The sequence below is a fragment of the Oncorhynchus keta genome, chromosome 7, assembly GCF_023373465.1.
Source record: "Oncorhynchus keta strain PuntledgeMale-10-30-2019 chromosome 7, Oket_V2, whole genome shotgun sequence".
NCBI lineage: Eukaryota > Metazoa > Chordata > Actinopteri > Salmoniformes > Salmonidae > Oncorhynchus > Oncorhynchus keta.
In genome coordinates this window covers 3934481-3952770 of record NC_068427.1, presented here as the reverse complement: position 1 = coordinate 3952770, position 18290 = coordinate 3934481, and the positions used below count along the sequence as shown (strand labels likewise).

At 41.2% G+C, this 18290-nt stretch overlaps 1 protein-coding gene across 1 annotated transcript in view; it reads left to right on the top strand.

Annotated features, from left to right (window-relative positions):
* Positions 1-18290, top strand: part of itgbl1 (integrin, beta-like 1) — a 132444-nt gene that overhangs the window by 1497 nt on the left and 112657 nt on the right. Inside the window, exon 2 of the mRNA XM_035773088.2 lies at positions 5326-5519. Coding sequence (XP_035628981.1) covers positions 5326-5519 — 194 coding nt within the window. The remainder of the gene's footprint in view (positions 1-5325; positions 5520-18290) is intronic.

Below are 18290 nucleotides of genomic sequence, written 5' to 3'. Positions count from 1 at the left end.
AGGCCTTAGCATGTGAGGCCAGGAATAGAAAAGAATGTCAGAAACCTAGACCAAAAGAGTGAGTGGGACAGCAAAACAAAAGCTTTGAAAGATCGCCCATCTGGAGTTGCAGTCCAAGTGGAATGACTGTACAGCCAGTTTGCTCCAGCAGGAAAATAGTTCTGCAACAAGAGGAAATGTGAATTATTATGTGGATTATAATTAAGGGACATTTTTGTAGGGGGTGATACATTTTTTGTACGGGCAAATCAAGTCTGAAATTTCAAAGTGGAAATGGCTAACTTTGGAATCCTTTGAAAAACTCATATACACTACAAGTCTTGCATTTCCTGCTTTGCTGGAATATTCTCAGCAACAAGAGAGTGATCAAATTGAGATCCTATATCTGTATCTGTACAGTATGTTCTTTTCTTGGTTCTCAATTCTCCATTCCCACCTGGGTTCAATGTGGAAGACACATTTTAGTTGACTGCATTCAGTTGTACAACTGAGTAGGTATCCCCATTTTCCTTTCCCTTTAACCTATTTGAAATGACTCGGGACTCTGTCTCTCTTTCCTGAACATTGAACATTGACATACTTGTGTCTGTAGACTGTAGGTTTCTACCCCAGCTCTAACCTCGGCCATTATCAGTTGAATTACATAACACAGAGAAACATTATAGCTATTGTCAAATGACCATTTTCTTATATTGCACTGGTTAGCTGTTGTCATACAGTAGTAGCTCACCAGCCATAGGAGGTATTGCTGCCTTTAGAGTACACTAGGTATTAGTTAGTTCATAGGTATTGGTTAGTTCACATTATGCTTAAAATAGGACGTGAATAGTAATAGAAATGACATTACAATGAGATAATCCATTCATTTGTGAGATACTCCGACAGCATTTGCAGAGCTGAACGTTCAGGAGCCACAAAAGATTTACAGTCAGAGAGAGAGGGAGAAGGTGGGAGAGAGAGAGGGGGAAAGAGAGGAAAAACAAGAGAGAGGAAGTGGCATGGGGAGAGAGGAGAGGAAGACAGAGAGAGTGAGAGAAACAGTCAGAAAGAAAGGGAAAGTGAGTACGACTACAATTAAAGCTGTAAAACTTCACACAGTCACCTTGCACCTATAGACAAATTACTTTTTCACAGGAAATAAAATGAGGGAAGAAAGTGAGGGAAGAGAGAACAGAGGGATTCTTGACTCGTGAGATGGGGATTGTTACCAGAGACCAGCACTGTTTACAAAAGGAAACGCACATTACTATTCCCCAAAAGAAAATGGAAAAAGTTAAAAGAAGGGATGAGGAAAGGTATAGCATAGATATAGAATGTAGAGTGCGATCAGAAAAAAAAAATCACACCCCTTGACTTTTTACGGATTTTGTTGTGTTACATGCTGAATTTTAAATGGATTAAATTGAGATGTTTTGGCACTGGCCTGCACACAACACCCCATAATGTCACAGTGGAATGTTTTTCTATATTTTGTATTAAAAATGAAAAGCTGAAATGTTTTGAGTCAATAAGTATTGAAACTCTTTGTTATGGAAACGCCTAAATAAGAGCAAGAGTAAAAATGAACTTAACAAGACACAGAATACGTTGCATGGACTCACTCTGTGTGAAATAAGTGTTAAACATCATTTTGTTATGACTACCTCATCTCTGTACCCCACATATACAATTATCTGAAAGGTGGATTTCTGTAAAGTGGATCTGTAATTATCTGTAAAGTGGATTTCAAACACAGATTCAACCATGAAGACCATAGACTTTTTCCAATGCCTCGCAAAGAAGGAAGGGAACCTATTAGTAGATAGGTCTTTTTTTTTTAAAAAGCAGACATATCCCTTTGAGCCTGGTGAAGTTATTAATTGTACTTTCACTGCAAAGATACAGGCATGCTTCCTAACTCAGTTGCCGGAGAGGAAGGAAACCGCTGAGGGATTTCACCATGAGGCCAGTGGTGACTTTAAAACAGTCACAGAATTTAATGGTAGGATGGATCAACAACGCTGATGACACAATACTAACCTAATTGACAGAGTGAAAAGAAGGAAGCCTGTACAGAATACAAATTATTCCCAAACATGCATCCTGTTTGCAATGTTTGGGGCAAGTCTAATACAACACATTACTGAGTACCACTCTCCATATTTTCCAGCATAGTGGTGGCTGCATCAAGTTATGGGTACCTAGCCGTGGGAAGATGCTTTGGAATATGTTAAAACATGCATCCGGTTTTCAACAAGGCACTAAAGTAATACTGCAAAACAATTGGCAAAACAATTAACTTTTTGTCCTGGATACAAAGTTGTATGTTTGGGGCAAATCCAATACAAGTACCAGCCTCCAAATTTTCAAGCAAAGTGGTGGCTGCATCGTGTTATGGGTATGCTTGTAATCGTTAAGGACTGGATAGTTAATAAAAAAATTAACGAAATGGAGCTAAACACAGGCAAAATCCTAGAGGAAAACCTGTTTCAGTCTGCTTTCCACAAGACACTGGGAGATGAATTCACCTTTCAGCAGGACAATAACCTATAACACAAGGCCAAATCTACACTGGAGTTGCTTACCAAGAAGACAGTGAATCTTCCTGAGTGGCCAAGTTACAGTTAAATCTAGTTGAAAATCTAAAGCAAGACCTGAAAATGGTTGTCTAGGAATGATCAGCAGCATATTTAACAGAGCTTGAAGATTTTTTAAAATAATAATGTTGCTCAATCCAGGTGCGGAAAGTTCTTAGAGACTTACCCTGATAGACTCACAGCTGTAATCGCTGCAAAACTTGCTTCTACAATGTATTGACAGAGGGGTGTGAATACTTATGTAAATGAGATCTTTTTGGATTTCATTTTCGATAAATTAGCAACAATGTCTAAAAACATGTTTTTCCGTTGTCATTATGGGGTAGGTATTGTGTGTCGATGTTTGTGAAAAGATCAATCAGGCTGTAACACAACAAAATGTGGAACAAGTCAAGAGGTATGAATACTTTCTGAAGGCACTGTACCTGTAACACATAAGAATAAAGGCCAAGATGAGAAATCTAATTGACATATACACAACAAATGCATTATAGACACACTGTATGCAGAGAGGTCCACCTCTCCTCCTCCCTTATTTTCCATTTGCTGAGTTGTTCCATCCCCAGTACATACAGTGCCTTCGGAAAGTATTCAAACCCCTTGACATTTTGCACATTTTGTAAGGATACAGCCTTATTTCACAGTTGATGAAATCGTTTTTTTCCCTCAACAATCTACACATAATACCCCATAATGACAAAGCAAAAAATGTTTTTTAGAAATGTTTGCAAATGTAATAGAAATTTAAAAAAGAAACATCTCATTTACATAAGTATTCAAACCCTTTACTCAGTACTTTGTTGAAGAAAGTTTGGCAGCCTCGAGTCTCCTTGGGCATAACACTACTAGCATGGCACACCTGTATTTGTGGAGTTTTTTCCATTCTTCTCTGCAGATCCTCTCAAGCTCTGTCAGGTTGGATGGAGAGCGTTGCTGCACAGCTATTTTCAGGTCTCTCCAGAGATGATCGATCGGGTTCAAGTCCGTCTCTGGCTGGGCCACTCAAGGACATTCAGAGACTTGTCCCAATGCCACTCCTGTATTCTCTTGGCTGTGTGCTTAGGGTTGTTGTCCTGTTGGAAAGTGAACCTTTGTCCCACTCTGAGGTCTTAAGCACTCTGGTGCAGGTTTTCATCAAGGATCCCTCTGTACTTCACTCTGCTCATCTTTCCCTCGATCCTGACTAGTCTCCCAGTCCCTGTCGCAGAAAAACATTCCCAGAGCATAATGCTGCTTCCACCACCATGCTTCACCTTAGGGATGGTACTGGGTTTCCTCCAGACGCTTGGCATTCAGGCCAAATAGTTCAATCTTCTTTTCATCAGAACAGAGAATCTTGTTTCTCATCATTAGTCATTTGGGTGCCTTTTGGCAAACCCCAAGAGGGCCGTCATGTTCCTTTTACTGAGGAGTTGCTTCCGTCTGGCCACTCTGCCATAAAGGCCTGATCGGTGGAGTGCTGCAGCGATCGTTGTCCTTCTGGAAGTTTGTCCCATCAATAGCTCAGCATATGTGGGAACTCCTTTAAGACTTTTGGAAAAGCATTCCAGGTGAAGCTGGTTGGGAGAATGCAAAGAGTGTTCAAAGCTGTCATCAAAGCAAAGGGTGGCTAAAAAAAATATCAAATATAAAATATACAACATTTTTGATTGCTACATGATTCCATATGTGTTATTTCATAGTATTGATGTCTTCAATATTATTCTATAATATAGAAAATAGTAAAAGTAAAGACAAAACCCCTGAATGTGTAGGTGTGTCCAAACCTTTGACTGGTACTGTATGTATATATAACATAGGGAAATCAAGTTTTTGACTGCACTGGGCCTTTAAGCCTTTTTTGGCATTCAGAAGATTCAAGCCAAGAAGTATAGGCTATGACTTTTAAAAGTCAAAGAAGTACACTATATGCCATGATGTTTTGTAGATTTAATGTTTGTAAAATAGTTGTACAGCCTGGGGACATTTAGTAAGATGGCATTCATGGCACTCGGACCAAATATGTGGTGGCTCTATATCTAAAAATGTTAGGGTACCTACATCTACCTCTAAATCTACCTCTGTGCCAAATGTGGTGATTGTCTCAAAATAGGCCTTGTGAAATGTAAAATTGCATTACCATCTATGGCCATTTTTTAAGATGACTACCAAGGTCTCCAGTGGCCAAATCTGTGGTGGCTCCATATCTAAATCTATTCAGGGTAAATGAATCTACCTCAAAGCAAATTTGGTGCGTTTGTCTTGAAAAAGTCCAGATAACTAGTGCTAACGACAGCAGCCATTTTGTAAGATGGTCGCCACGGACGCCAGGGGTCAAATTTGGGGTGGCTTCAATCTAAATATTTTCAGGGTACATGAATCTACATCTTTTCCAAATTTGGTGCTTTTATCAAAGAAGTGAACGATTTATCTGCTTAACTGCCCCACTATAGGACATTGGGGATTAAGAATGGTCTCCCAGGTTCAATCCCAGTTGTAGGCAATAATTTTGTACTTTTATTTTTTCTGTTTCTAACCCTATCCCAAACCTAAACCCTAACCTTAATGTCAACACATTCCACAATCAATGGACGGCTCCACAGACTGCCCCATACGCCATAATTAAAAGGGCCAGCCATGCCATCTCTCTGTTGCTGCAGTTATGGCCAGTTATGGAGATTGTGTTGATAATAATATACTTAATACATACATCAAATATGTGATCTATAGGCTATAGCGATATAAAAAGCTAATCCTCTTGTTTTCCCAGGCAGGTATGTACGCTGTCTGCTGAGTCGTCCCAACGGCGGTGCAAGACCCCTGAAGGCCTTATCTGCAGTGGTAGGGGAGAGTGTGACTGTGGGGCTTGCATATGCCAGGTCGCAGAGCCAGGGTACTACTATGGACCACGCTGTGAATGCCATGACTGGGTCTGTGCTACATATGACGGGAAGACTTGTGGAGGTAAGGGATAGAGCGATACAGAAACACTCACTAAGTTAGCAGTAGGGTTCCTCTCGAGGGTTCTCTCCTCTGCACTTTGTCTTGTGACTGTTGCTCCCTCTTTTGCTTGATTGATTGAATTGTAAAGCATTTTATGTCATTAAAAAAATACTGTAGGTAACCATAGTACAAGGAAGGACATGTAGTCTCACGGTTTGAAAAAGTGCAGCAGACCAGGAACGGTTTTAACATGTCAGTGGGTGTATGGTGCAACACGTTTTGACCCAGCTCGGTCTTCCAAAGATAAGTTATAAAGCAGACATCTTCTCTCTCAGATTGCAAACGTTCTGGAAAGCTCTTTGGTTTGACTCAACCAGACTGAAGTCACCCCCGGGTTAGTGTGTGAGAAGAACAGCTCGGCCTCATCCTGGAGTCACACTAAAAATCCTCCTCCAGGTTTTATTAGGGCCTTTGATGTTCCCACAGTCTTTCATTGTAGGGGAGATTTTGGACATTTTTTGCATTCAGCATCACTCTGTCAAGGGAGTTATTTCAGGATGTTGAGAATCCCAGGGAATAATCAGAATTAATACATCTCATTCCATTCAGCCACAAGAGCATTAGTGAGGTGATACTGATATTGGGCGATTAGGCCTGGCTCGCAGTCGGCGTTCCAATTCATCCCAAAGGTGTTCAATGGGGTTGAGGTCAGGGCTCTGTGCAGGCCAGTCAAGTTCTTCTACACCTATCTCGGCAAACCATTTCTGTACGGACCTCGCTTTGTGCACAGGGGCATTGTCATACTGAAACAGGAAAGGGCCTTCCCCAAACTGTTGCCACAAAGTTGGAAGCACAGAATCGTCTAGAATCTCATTGTATGCCTTAGCATTAGGATTTCCATTCACTGGAACTAAGGGGCCTTGCCCAAACAATGAAAAACAGCCCAGACCATTATTCCTCCTCCACCAAACTTTACAGTTGGCACTATGCATTGGGGCAGGTAGTATTATTCTGGCATCCGCCAAACCCAGATTCGGCCAGATGGTGAAGCGTGATTCATCACTCCAGAGAACGCGTTTCCAGGCCTACCACTGTTGTCTTCTGCAAACTTAATGATGGTGTTAGAGTCATGCCTGGCCATGCAGTCGTGGGTGAACAGGGAGTGCAGGAGGGGACTGAGCACTCCTGGGGAGCTCCAGTGTTGAGGATCAGCGTGGCAGATGTGTTGCTCCCTACCCTCACCACCTGGGGGCAGCCCGTCAGGAAGTCCAGGATCCAGTTGCAGAGGGAGGTGTTTAGTCCCAGGATCCTTAGCTTAGTGATGAGCTTTGAAGGTACTATGGTGTTGAACGCTGAGCTGTAGTCAATGAATAGCATTCTCACATAGGTGTTCCTTTTGTCCAAGTGGGAAAGGGCAGTGTGGAGTGCAATAGAGATTGCATCATCTGTGGATCTGTTTGGGCGGTATGCAAATTGGAGTGGGTCTAGGGTTTCTGGGATAATGGTGTTGATGTGAGCCATTACCAACCTTTCAAAGCACTTCATGCGGTATTTGGACCAAATTATACATTTTGTGTATGGTTTCTTAGAAACAAGGGTAGCTCATACTACCCATTTGGCTCAACTTACCCCACTCTCCCCTTTCATCAGCATCTGGAAGGTCATTTAAATTTGACAGCCATTCATGTTAATAGAGATCGAAAAGTACATTTTGAAAGTGTAGTCAGTTGGTCTGACCGGTCGCTGCTTTATAGGTACAGAATAAGAATGCTCTGGCTTTATTAGTTCTAGAACACACATCAGAGAAATCATACATTTTGGAATAGACAGCTTGCCATCCACATACGCCATGGTGTCATTAGCTTCTGTTAGATAGCCAGTCTATTTTTTAAGTTGGGCGGCCGTTCAGTTGACATTTCGGTAATTGTTCTCAGTAAGGAGATGTGCGTCCACACAAATCCATGTAGCTGGTTTGAGCTTGAGTGCACACCTCTCGAGCATCAAATATGTCCACTCTTTCCCTCATCCTCTTCAGTCTCTTGTGGTTATTGGCATTGTTCCTTGAAATACTAAAGAGTGCTGACATCCAGTCAGGGACTACAGGGATTATGGCTCTGGGTGTAATGAAATAAATGGATTTGGAAAAATAAAACATCTCAAGTTCGAGATTCTGTCTTGTACATTTAAAAAAAAAAAATAGTTTTGTCTTTTCAAGGGGAATTGATGTTAAGCTACTGTCAATCAAATGTGATTTTTTTTAGCTGTATTGGGGTTCATATTTATTCCTGTTTCTTCTTATTAAGTGGAAGGGAAGCACTTTATGCATTGTTTATTAACATTTCTACAGGCACTACAAGCACCTGAACATTTAACTGCAGTGCAGTTGCCAAACATTCCATATCCTGAACACCTGATACAAATGATCCTGAAACATGCTGCAGTCTTTCTTCTTTGAAACCAGTGGAACTAAAGCAAAGCATTCACACTGATGAATACCATCGTAACAGCTACTTTACTATCCAATTTCATGAACTTGAAAGTAATAAATATTTTTTTTTTGGTGAAGATCTACGATCTTGAACAGGCCTAAAGGCATGTGTGTGTGTGTGTGTGTGTGCATACATGTGGGTGTGCAATTGAGCTCCTTCAGGAGAGTGTGTGTTAGTATGTGTGTACGTGTGCACCAATGGAGGCTCCTCAGAGGAGGAAGGGGAGGACCATCCTCTTCAGTGAATTAAAAACAAATCGAAATAGTAAACCTTCAAAAAAGTATGCTCTTTAAATAAAACTATACTAAATATATTCACCAGTGGAGGCTGCCGAGGGGAGGACGGCTCATAGTAATGGCTGGAACCGAGCTAATGGAATGGCATCAAACACGTTTGATGTATTTGATACCATTCCACTTATACCACTCCAGCCATTACCACGAGCCCGTCCTTCCCAATCAAGGTGTCACCAACCTCCTGTGAACTTCACGTCACCAAATAATTGATTCAAACACACTGCTTTGCAATTAAGGTCTACAGTAGCCTCAACAACACTTTCTTGGGTAATGCTATGGTGTAGCCAGAGGACAGCTATGGGTACATTGATTTCAATACGAAACCTAGAATGCTCATGGTTCTCACCCTCTTCCATAGACTTACACAGTAATTATGACATCTTCCGGAGGACATCCTCCAACCTATCTAAGCTCTTGCAGCATGAACTGACATGTTGTCCAGCCAATCAAAGGATCAGAGAATTAATCTTATATTAATCTTATATAGCTAGCACTGCAGTGCATGACATGTGGTGAGTAGCTGACTTAAAGAGAGGAAAAGACAATTGTTTAACAGTTTTGAACACATACATTGAATCAAAAATGAGAGTGAGAGAGTATTTTTTTCACTTTCACTTACTTAGCTAGCGGATGCAGCTAGCTAGTTTAGCCTACTCAAACACCCAGCTTAAACAGAGAGGGATTCTATGCTAGCTAGCTGGGTAAGGCTATCCAACACTGGAACTCATGGTAAACTTTTATTGTAACTGATAAACCGCTTGCTGTACACTGTACTGCATGATTGTTGTGGGTTTACTAACTCTTTAGTTCTAGTAGATATGTAGACTAAGATGTTAGCTAATATGGTGACAATGATGTAGGTTGTGTGTATCATTTAGCGGTTTTGTTGTGTTGTGTTGTGCAATGAAGTCCACAAGTGAAGGGAAAATGTGAGAGGAGGAGGGTGTGTAGATGTGAGAAGGAATTATACAACGAGCAAAGTGATCAGGCTGTTTGTATGTGGCTGCTATGAAAGTGAACTGTGTGCAGGTGATCAGGGGTTTATTCATTCTGCTGATTCTGTTGAAAAACATTTCTTAAATGGAAGCAAACAAAACTAATTGGGAAAATAAAAATAAGGTCATGCTCCTAAAAACAAAAACGTGTCCTCCCTAATCTTAAATGGCACCGACCGCCACTGCTGTGCACCTGCATGCTTGCCTGTGTGTGAGGGAGAGAGTGATTTATTTGGGCAGACAGGTTGGGAGCTGGTAAGGAGCTCATTATGGTTCACGGGTCCGGAGAGTGAAGGTTCTGCCTCAGCCTGTTAATGGGGTTTCACTCACCCATACACACTGCAAAATGGGCCAATGTCTGCAGTTAGACTTTCACACACACACACACACACACACAAACACACGTACTTGCATATTCATCTACGTGTGTGTAACTGCCGATAACCACACTCCTCACATGTCAATGTTATTCAAAACAGTAAGAAGACGACCAAATGGAGCATTTCTCTCTCTCACTGCATTTGCCAAGTTCTCTCTCCGCTGTACTGTGCCCAGCATCCATGTTCTTCCTGTGACTCACTTATCTCTGCCTCTCCCAATGGCCCCCAGATAGGATTCTATGGGTTTTCCTCCTGAGGGCTAAACTATGGGTTTTCCTCCTTAGGGCTAAACTATGGGTTTTCCTCCTGAGGGCTAAACTATGGGTTTTCCTCCTTAGGGCTAAACTATGGGTTTTCCTCCTTAGGGCTAAACTATGGGTTTTCCTCCTTAGGGCTAAACTATGGGTTTTCCTCCTTAGGGCTAAACTATGGGTTTTCCTCCTTAGGGCTAAACTATGGGTTTTCCTCCTTAGGGCTAAACTATGGGTTTTCCTCCTTAGGGCTAAACTATGGGTTTTCCTCCTTAGGGCTAAACTATGGGTTTTCCTCCTTAGGGCTAAACTATGGGTTTTCCTCCTTAGGGCTAAACTATGGGTTTTCCTCCTTAGGGCTAAACTATGGGTTTTCCTCCTTAGGGCTAAACTATGGGTTTTCCTCCTTAGGGCTAAACTATGGGTTTTCCTCCTTAGGGCTAAACTATGGGTTTTCCTCCTGAGGGCTAAACTATGGGTTTTCCTCCTTAGGGCTAAACTATGGGTTTTCCTACTTAGGGCTAAACTATGGGTTTTCCTCCTTAGGGCTAAACTATGGGTTTTCCTCCTTAGGGCTAAACTATGGGTTTTCCTCCTTAGGGATAAACTATGGGTTTTCCTCCTTAGGGCTAAACTATGGGTTTTCCTCCTTAGGGCTAAACTATGGGTTTTCCTCCTTAGGGCTAAACTATGGGTTTTCCTCCTTAGGGCTAAACTATGGGTTTTCCTCCTCCAAACACATTAGCTGGGCTGACATTGAACTCGAGCTTTTCCTTTGGATGCTATTCATCAGTGACACATGGCCTAGATGTACCGCTAGCCGAAGCAACAGGTAGCGACTGTAGCGACTCGCTGTTGAAGTGACCTGAGAATGAACTGGCATTAAATCTGCAAGAGATGTTCAGCAGCAAGATACATGTATGTTTTGCATGTTGAATGAGCTGTTTGTCACTGCAAAATGTCTGATCATGTGACATTTCTTAAAAGTTTGAGAGACAATATACTATTGTATCCGGTTTGCGATCTCAATCCGCCTGGAGGTTTGATTCGCATGAAGTCCTTGTTCCTTCTGTCCATCTGCTGTGCAGTTAGAAAACACAATGTGCATAGTTTTTGTTGATAACAGTAAGGCATGGCATGCTTTTGAATAGTATGACGGTAGTCTAATTTGATATCAACATAACAAAGAGGTAACAGAGTTCACTCAGAGGTTGCAGATTCCTAATTTTCCCTGAAAACCCCCGGCGACATAATTCTGTATGCAAAAAGGGGCACTCTGCCGAGCGCTCCCAGGATCATGTGAGTCCTAAACATACCCTTTAAATGTCCATTACTGGGGGGGAAATATGCTACTTGCAATCCTGTGCAGGACTTACCTGTTATGTGTTTGGTTTTTGTCTTGGTTTGTCCCTGATCAACCTTGGATATTTCTGTCTATTGGCTTAATATAATCAGGAAAGAAAAACAACAGTAAAATAGGAGAGGATCCCAGGAATAAAGTCATATTTAGTGATGTATTGTATGTAAACAGCCACAACTTGGTTGAACTTTCCCCATTGTTGGTGTAGTAACCTTTAATTGGTGCACAATTAAAACATTTTATTCCTTTGGTATAATGTGTTTTTGTTCTGAACGTGGTCCTCTCAGACTCATGGCGACTCGACGTGGCAATGTTTTCATCCCTTTCACCGTGTTTCATTTTTTCTTTTATAGGTTTATTCTGTTTTTTTTATGAGCCATGTGAAAACTCTCTCTCTCTCTCTCTCTCTCTAATTCTCTCTCTCTCTCTCTCTCTCTCTCTCTCTCTCTCTCTCATCTCTCCTCTCTCTCTCTAAATCTCCTCTCTCTCTCTCCTCTCTCTCTGTTATCTGTTTGGTTTTGTCTCTTTGTCCCTGATCAACCTTGGATATTTCTCTCTCTCTAATATAATCAGGAAAAAAACTCTAAAATCTCTCAGGAATCTCTCTTTAGTGATGTCTCTCTGTAAACTCACAACTTCTGAACTTTCCCCATTGTTGGTCTCTCTCTCTCTCTCAATTGATTGATTCTTTTCTCTAATGTGTTTTGGTCCTCTCTCTCTCTCTCTGGCTCTCTCATCTCTCTCTCTCTCTCTCTCTCTGTAAGTAAGTAAGACCTGGGGCACAACAGGTTACCAGCAGCCTGTTCAAGGTGATCCGAATGGGAATTATGTGCAAAGCTCATTCTTGAAGTAATCATCAGATGAGGCTACCGAGTGAATGTTGTTTAAAGATGTTAAAAACGTTGCAAATTGTTCTAGGTAGGTCAACCTTCCATCCAGATCAAGGTGTTCTGCAATACTGCATAAACGGATGCAGTGAGTGAACTCCATGTCTTCCGTACTGAAGAAAAGTATTCACCTTTGCAGATGATAATGATAATGCAAAATGGGTTATAATGACACTTTTATTTGCTTTATTCATTGAGGATGAATTAAAGGCCCAGTGCAGTCAAAAATGTGATTGCTTGTGTTGTATATACATTTCCACACTGTGAGGTTGGAATAATACTGTGAAATGTAAAAACATTTGGAAAATTGACTTTTAGTGTAAGAGCTGTTTGAAAAGACCGCCTGAAATTTCAGCCTGTTTTGCTGGAATGGAGTTTTGGCCTGCCTGGTCAATTAGTTTATACACCAATAAGAGAGTTCCAAACCTCTGCCTATAACAGCTAGTTTTCCCCTCCCCACTCCTAATAAAATTATTGCTTGAGAAATTGCTCTTGCAAAGAAGCAATTTTTTGTTATTTTTGACTGTTTTAAATGAAACAAATCCCAGTAAGGTAATTAGCCAGTCATTTTTACCCAGAAATGATATGATATTGAGATAAAAACGTCTTCATTGGGCCTTTGAGCAACTCATTTTGCATGGGTCAGATGCTCTCAACCCTTTTGGTACGCCAACTCTCCTTCTCTTCCCCCAGAGGACTTCCAGCAAAAAGCTAAATGTCTCTCCAATCTGAAAGAATCTGTAACTTTATGATTTGTGTGGATTTGATCATCTCTCTGTGTCCTCCTCTCTCCTCTATCTGTGAGGGGCGGTTGGTTGAAAGGGGATAGTGAGAAAATGGGCAAGAGAAAATCCCTTTTCTGCTGATTGACTGCCCTAGCTGTGCTCTGTCAGAAAGGTCTTTAGATGTGTGTTCAGTTCTCTCTCCCTCCCTCCCTCCCCTCCCTCCCTCCCTCCCTCCCTCCCTCCCTCCCTACTGAAGGCTTTGGGGTTTCAGAGTCTCCTTCACTGTTCTGTTCCAGTCAGCCCTGCCACGGCACAAGGCGATCCCACCCCAGGGGAGTTTACGTAATTCTGGGCTTGGCTTAATCTGAAATCCACCCTGCCTGCCTCTGAGTAGTTCCGACTTCTTTGGACACAACAGTTGTGGGTGTCTGGCAGATGCATCATCTTCGTCAAGTTGAGCACACGTCAGTGTGCTGTAAGAAAAAGGTTTCCCTACATTCCCCGAATGCAGGAAAGAGAGAGTTTCCATGGCACACTTGAGCATGAATCTTATATCCTCCAAACTTCAGGCAAGCTATTGTAGAAGATATTTTGGCATTATGATCCACAACCCAGACGTCACAGGAAAGACGTAATATTCTGGTTGTTGTCTGGTTAGAATACAACCACATAAAGACTTCTCTTATTTGTTGCGGGAAAAAAAAAACATTTTTTCAGCCAGTATACAACCTGACCGAGATAAGATTGCCATTGCAACCAGTTTTCCCCCTGGGAAAGCTCTCCTCTGACATTTGACGTCCTCATTGCAATTGTTGAAGTTATTGAAAATGTCCAGCCTCCAATAGAACAACACCCTTTGTCAACTACGGATTTACTGGTCTCTGAATTTTCATCAAGGATTCTACAGTACTCTGCTGTACTTGTTATTATACCTCATTTACCCTGTCCCTCATTCTCCATTTCTTTCCTTCATGGCGTATGTTTTGATGTGCTCTAATACAGATGTGATGCACTGTGTGCTTGTATGATGACTCACCTAATGGGTCCAGTGCGGCTATGAAGGAGGGGTTGAGAGCTGCTCTCTGATGTGTGTTCAGGTTCCTCAGGGAGTTACATTAGGCCGCTTCATGCTTGGAACACTGGAGCCAGGTGCCAGCACAATGATCATGAATAATACTGTGGTGCTGTGGTGGTGGACACTATTTTTGGGGGATCCTTTTAGCTTTTTAGCACTACTGCCAGAATTACTGGCTGAATATATATATATATATTTTTACTCTTCATAATCTCTTTAACTGTACCTGGCTGTTATCCTTCCATGATATACTTTCCAGCAGTTTAGAGTTCTGGACAATCAGTGGACAGTTATTGCCCATCGCTTCTATGAAGAAGAAACAAACATCACAATGCGTTTTGGACGTATAGAATGAAAATGACTGATTTACTGTTACTTATCACTCTATTTCGTGGTCTATCTATGACTCTGGTCTCTTTCTCAGTCTTCTGCGGCTCTATGAGGATAAATAATTACTTGAAACAGGTGACTCCTTCCTCTCTCGCTTAAGACGTGACCTGACGTCTAGCCATTTCACGCTCCACATCACAGAAGAAAAGAGAGCAAGGATGGAATAATTACTTACCAAAATGTTTCTTTGTTTAATAGAGACAGTGGATGAAAAAAATGCCATCAGACTATAAAACCCGGGAACCAAGCAGTAAATGAACACGGAAGACAATCAAACATTTTTCCTAATTTGCTCATTACAGAACCAGGTTTTCAACTTGGGGTCCTCATCGTTTTTGTATAATAGTCTTGAATTAAATCCAATTGTATTTGCCACATGCTTCGTAAACAACAGGTGTAGACGAACAGTGAAAAGCCGACTTGTGGAGGTTGTATTAACTTAACTAGTTAACTAGTTTGAGATTCTTAATGACAGTCCTGTTCTCCCTTTTCAGCTAATTTCACGAGTACTTTAAATGTTACATATCCCTGTGTTTATATATTGTTGAAATCCACTCCACTCACTCTGGATGTGTCATGGTAAAGTCTAATGAGTAGCTCATAACAAGAATGACACATCACCATCTTTGTCCATTTTTAGCTGAACAGCCAGGGTAGGTTATATCACTCAAGATTGCTTCATTATTATCTTAAACTGTGTTTCAAACAAGCCCACTTTGTTGTTCACCTCTATCTAAATGATATATCCCCCATTTATCAGCGGACAGGAAAGACGTGACTGGAATAAAAACACTCAAATTAGCCTCCTGAATGAGTCATTGCTTCTCTCCCCATCAACAGTTTATCTGACGGTGACGGTGCATCACCTATCTTTAACTCGCACAGCTGCTGGGCTTGATAAAGTCTTTCCCAAGGCCTTATTGGCTGAATCTGTCTGTCTGCCTCATTATCATTGGCTGGGTCTATCTGTCAGAGCGTGTCATTGGCTAAATATGTCTGTCAATCAGTAAAGAAGGATCTGGGCACCCTATGGTTGAGGGAGTTTGCTACCAAGGAGACAGGTCTTAAACTGAGGAGGGACAGCAAAGCCCTGCTATCTCCTAGGCACGTGCCACACAGAGACTGATGAAATGCACAAAGACCTCACCCTGCATCTGTTTCGAGTTTTGACACTTCAAGTTTCCTCTGTCCTCCATCAACATATGGGCCTCGCGGAGTTGGCAAGAGCACAAAAAGATGTGGGAGCGGGCGAATAGTCATTAAGTTGTTCAAACACTTCAATATACTATAGTAACATGTACAGCTGTGATGGAGGAACCCTCAGCCTGCCTGGGCTTGGCTATGTGTCTTTCAGTTGAAGGTTATTCAGATGGACGCCATATTCTGGGGTTGGGTTTGGTCTGTGATGTGCTGACAGCTTTGATGATAGCTTTAACACTCGGAGAAGCTAGTGTTGTTGAGAATACAGCTGCTCGGAAGCTACCCACAGGACACATTCTGTCCACAGCTAGCCCCCATTGTTGTACTTCATAGTAATGCTAATAATATAGATCTATTTTACATCTAGATGACAAACATTTCTCCATACTTTTGGGTTGTTTTTGATTGCTACATTGGCAAAATACGTAGCGTGAAAGATTAATCCTGCATTTTTTCCCCCCTTTCTTCTAAGAAGGATATAATAAAATACATGAGCATCAAATCAGTAAATACTTGAGATTGAAACCTTCACTTGAGTTATGTACTTAAACAACAGCAACAAGGGGATAGAATGGAGACATTTGATTGTGGACAGTTCCACGTTCTGCATGGCATTTTTAAGATAAGTGTTTTGGATAGAACAAAACCACATGATATGAAATAACCTGGGCATAAATACTCCTCTGCAGTCTGGTGGGAAAGATCAGTAATGAGAGGAGCGTGATTGAGGACAAGGCCTATTTGTAATGGCCTGATGTATAGCCCTTGAAGAGGACATCATATTTCCATGATGGACGAGGCAGACCAATGATGGAGTATGACATGCAAGGCCCCAGCAAAACGCGACAAGAGCAACATTTATAATAACTTGTCAACAGACCTCATTTTCATTGTATGAATTCCCCTGTGTTCAACATTGCACACTTCAGCTATTAGAATTGTGAGTAATGGTACACAGACAAAGCAGTTTCACAAACCCTCCCGAATACCTAAACGTGTTTTTGGCCCTCAATTTCATAGACGGAAAACAGATATACTTGATTACAGTAAACAACCGCTAATCTTCACCACTGAAATGTTTATATACAGAAGATTAAAGTGATTCGAACAAATATGGCTGTGAAACCACGCAACAAATATGGTTTCTTACACATTTATTGGAAAATGTGTTTTAACATAATGTACCCAGCTAGCACATTTAGCTCCTTGGAAGTTATGGAAACATATTTTTTGGGTTTCCCATTGGTTCTGGGAATGAAGCTGACCGGTAAAACCGAGTGTTTTTTTTTTAAAGTTCTGAGAACTGAAGTGGAGATTTTGCCTGTTTTGGGAATGTATATTTTCAGGGTAAAGGGAGGTTCTGAGACCTTTTTACTATGGTTCCCTGGAGGTTTTATTCATGTTCTGAGAACGGAAATTAGAGGTTATTTGAAGGTATTTAAATTACTTTCCGAGAACATGTTGCAATAAGACTTTTAAGGCTAACATACCATTTTTTTTTACTCATACAAAGCTGTTTGTTTTAGTCTATTCAAATAGACCCCGTTTCAAAGGAAACAAGCACTCGTTAAAATCAGGTGTGGCCAATACACCTGACACACTTAATTAACAAAATAGAGCAGGGATCTCCAACTCTGTTGCTGGAGACCTACCGTCCTATAGGTTTTCACTCCAACCCTAATTTAGACCACCTGGTTTTAACTATTAGCTGGTTGATAAGCAGAATCAGGTTAGTTACACCTGGGGTTGGAGCGAAAACTTACAAGAGGGTAGCTCTCCAAGAACAGGGTTGGAGAGCCCTGAGATAGAGGAAATAGAGAGTTTGCTTGATGCTGAGAACGGAATGTATATGTTTATAAATAACATTCCTACAATGTTCTCTGAATGTTACTCAAGTTTTTACGGAAAGCTTTCTTAACGTTCTCTGAAAACAATTAGAGAAAATGACTTTAAATAGAACCACAAGAAAACCTGTAGGAAACCTTATGCTGAAGTACTGAAATTCCCACAGAAGAATGTTGTTTCTTAACGTTCTCTGAACTATTTCAGAACATTCCCAAAGTCAAACCAGTTGGAGAATGTTGCTACTACAACACCACCAAAATTGACATTAAATGTAATTATGTTTGAACTTTTGGAAAACATTCTGTTAACTTCAAGTAATGAAATACCAAGAAAATAAAACATTTGGTCAAGTTCCTTAAATGTGCATAGAATGTTCCAAAGTCAACTATCCTGCACCATTCCCAGAAAGTTGTGCCAAGGTTGTATACAAAATACACCAAGCTCGCCAAACTCTTAGTTTTCAGAACGTTAGGTGCTACCTGGGTATTTTCTTCCATTTTCAAAGTCGTCATGTTTCATCCACTGAAACAGGGAGAGAGAGAGAGAGGATGGGGAAAAGAGAGGGAAAGAGTGTGAGAGAGAAACGCAATGAGAGAGAGAGAGAGAGAGAGAGAGAGAGAGAGAGAGAGAGAGAGAGAGAGAGAGGAGAGAGAGAGAGAGAGAGAGATTGAAACTCAAAGACAAGTGTACATTGTGGTAGGTGCAACAGAGATCAATGAGAGGGAGAAATTATGTGAGAGAGAGACGACCTTTAAGGCAGCAGAACCCTTTTTGATTAGGAAGAATTAAAATCCTTATTTTTGTCTATCAATCATGTCTGTAATGGTGTCAGAAGCAGTTAAGCCTATTATCCTGCTGGCCTTATTACAACAGTTACGCAATCTAATGTAGGTCTGCCT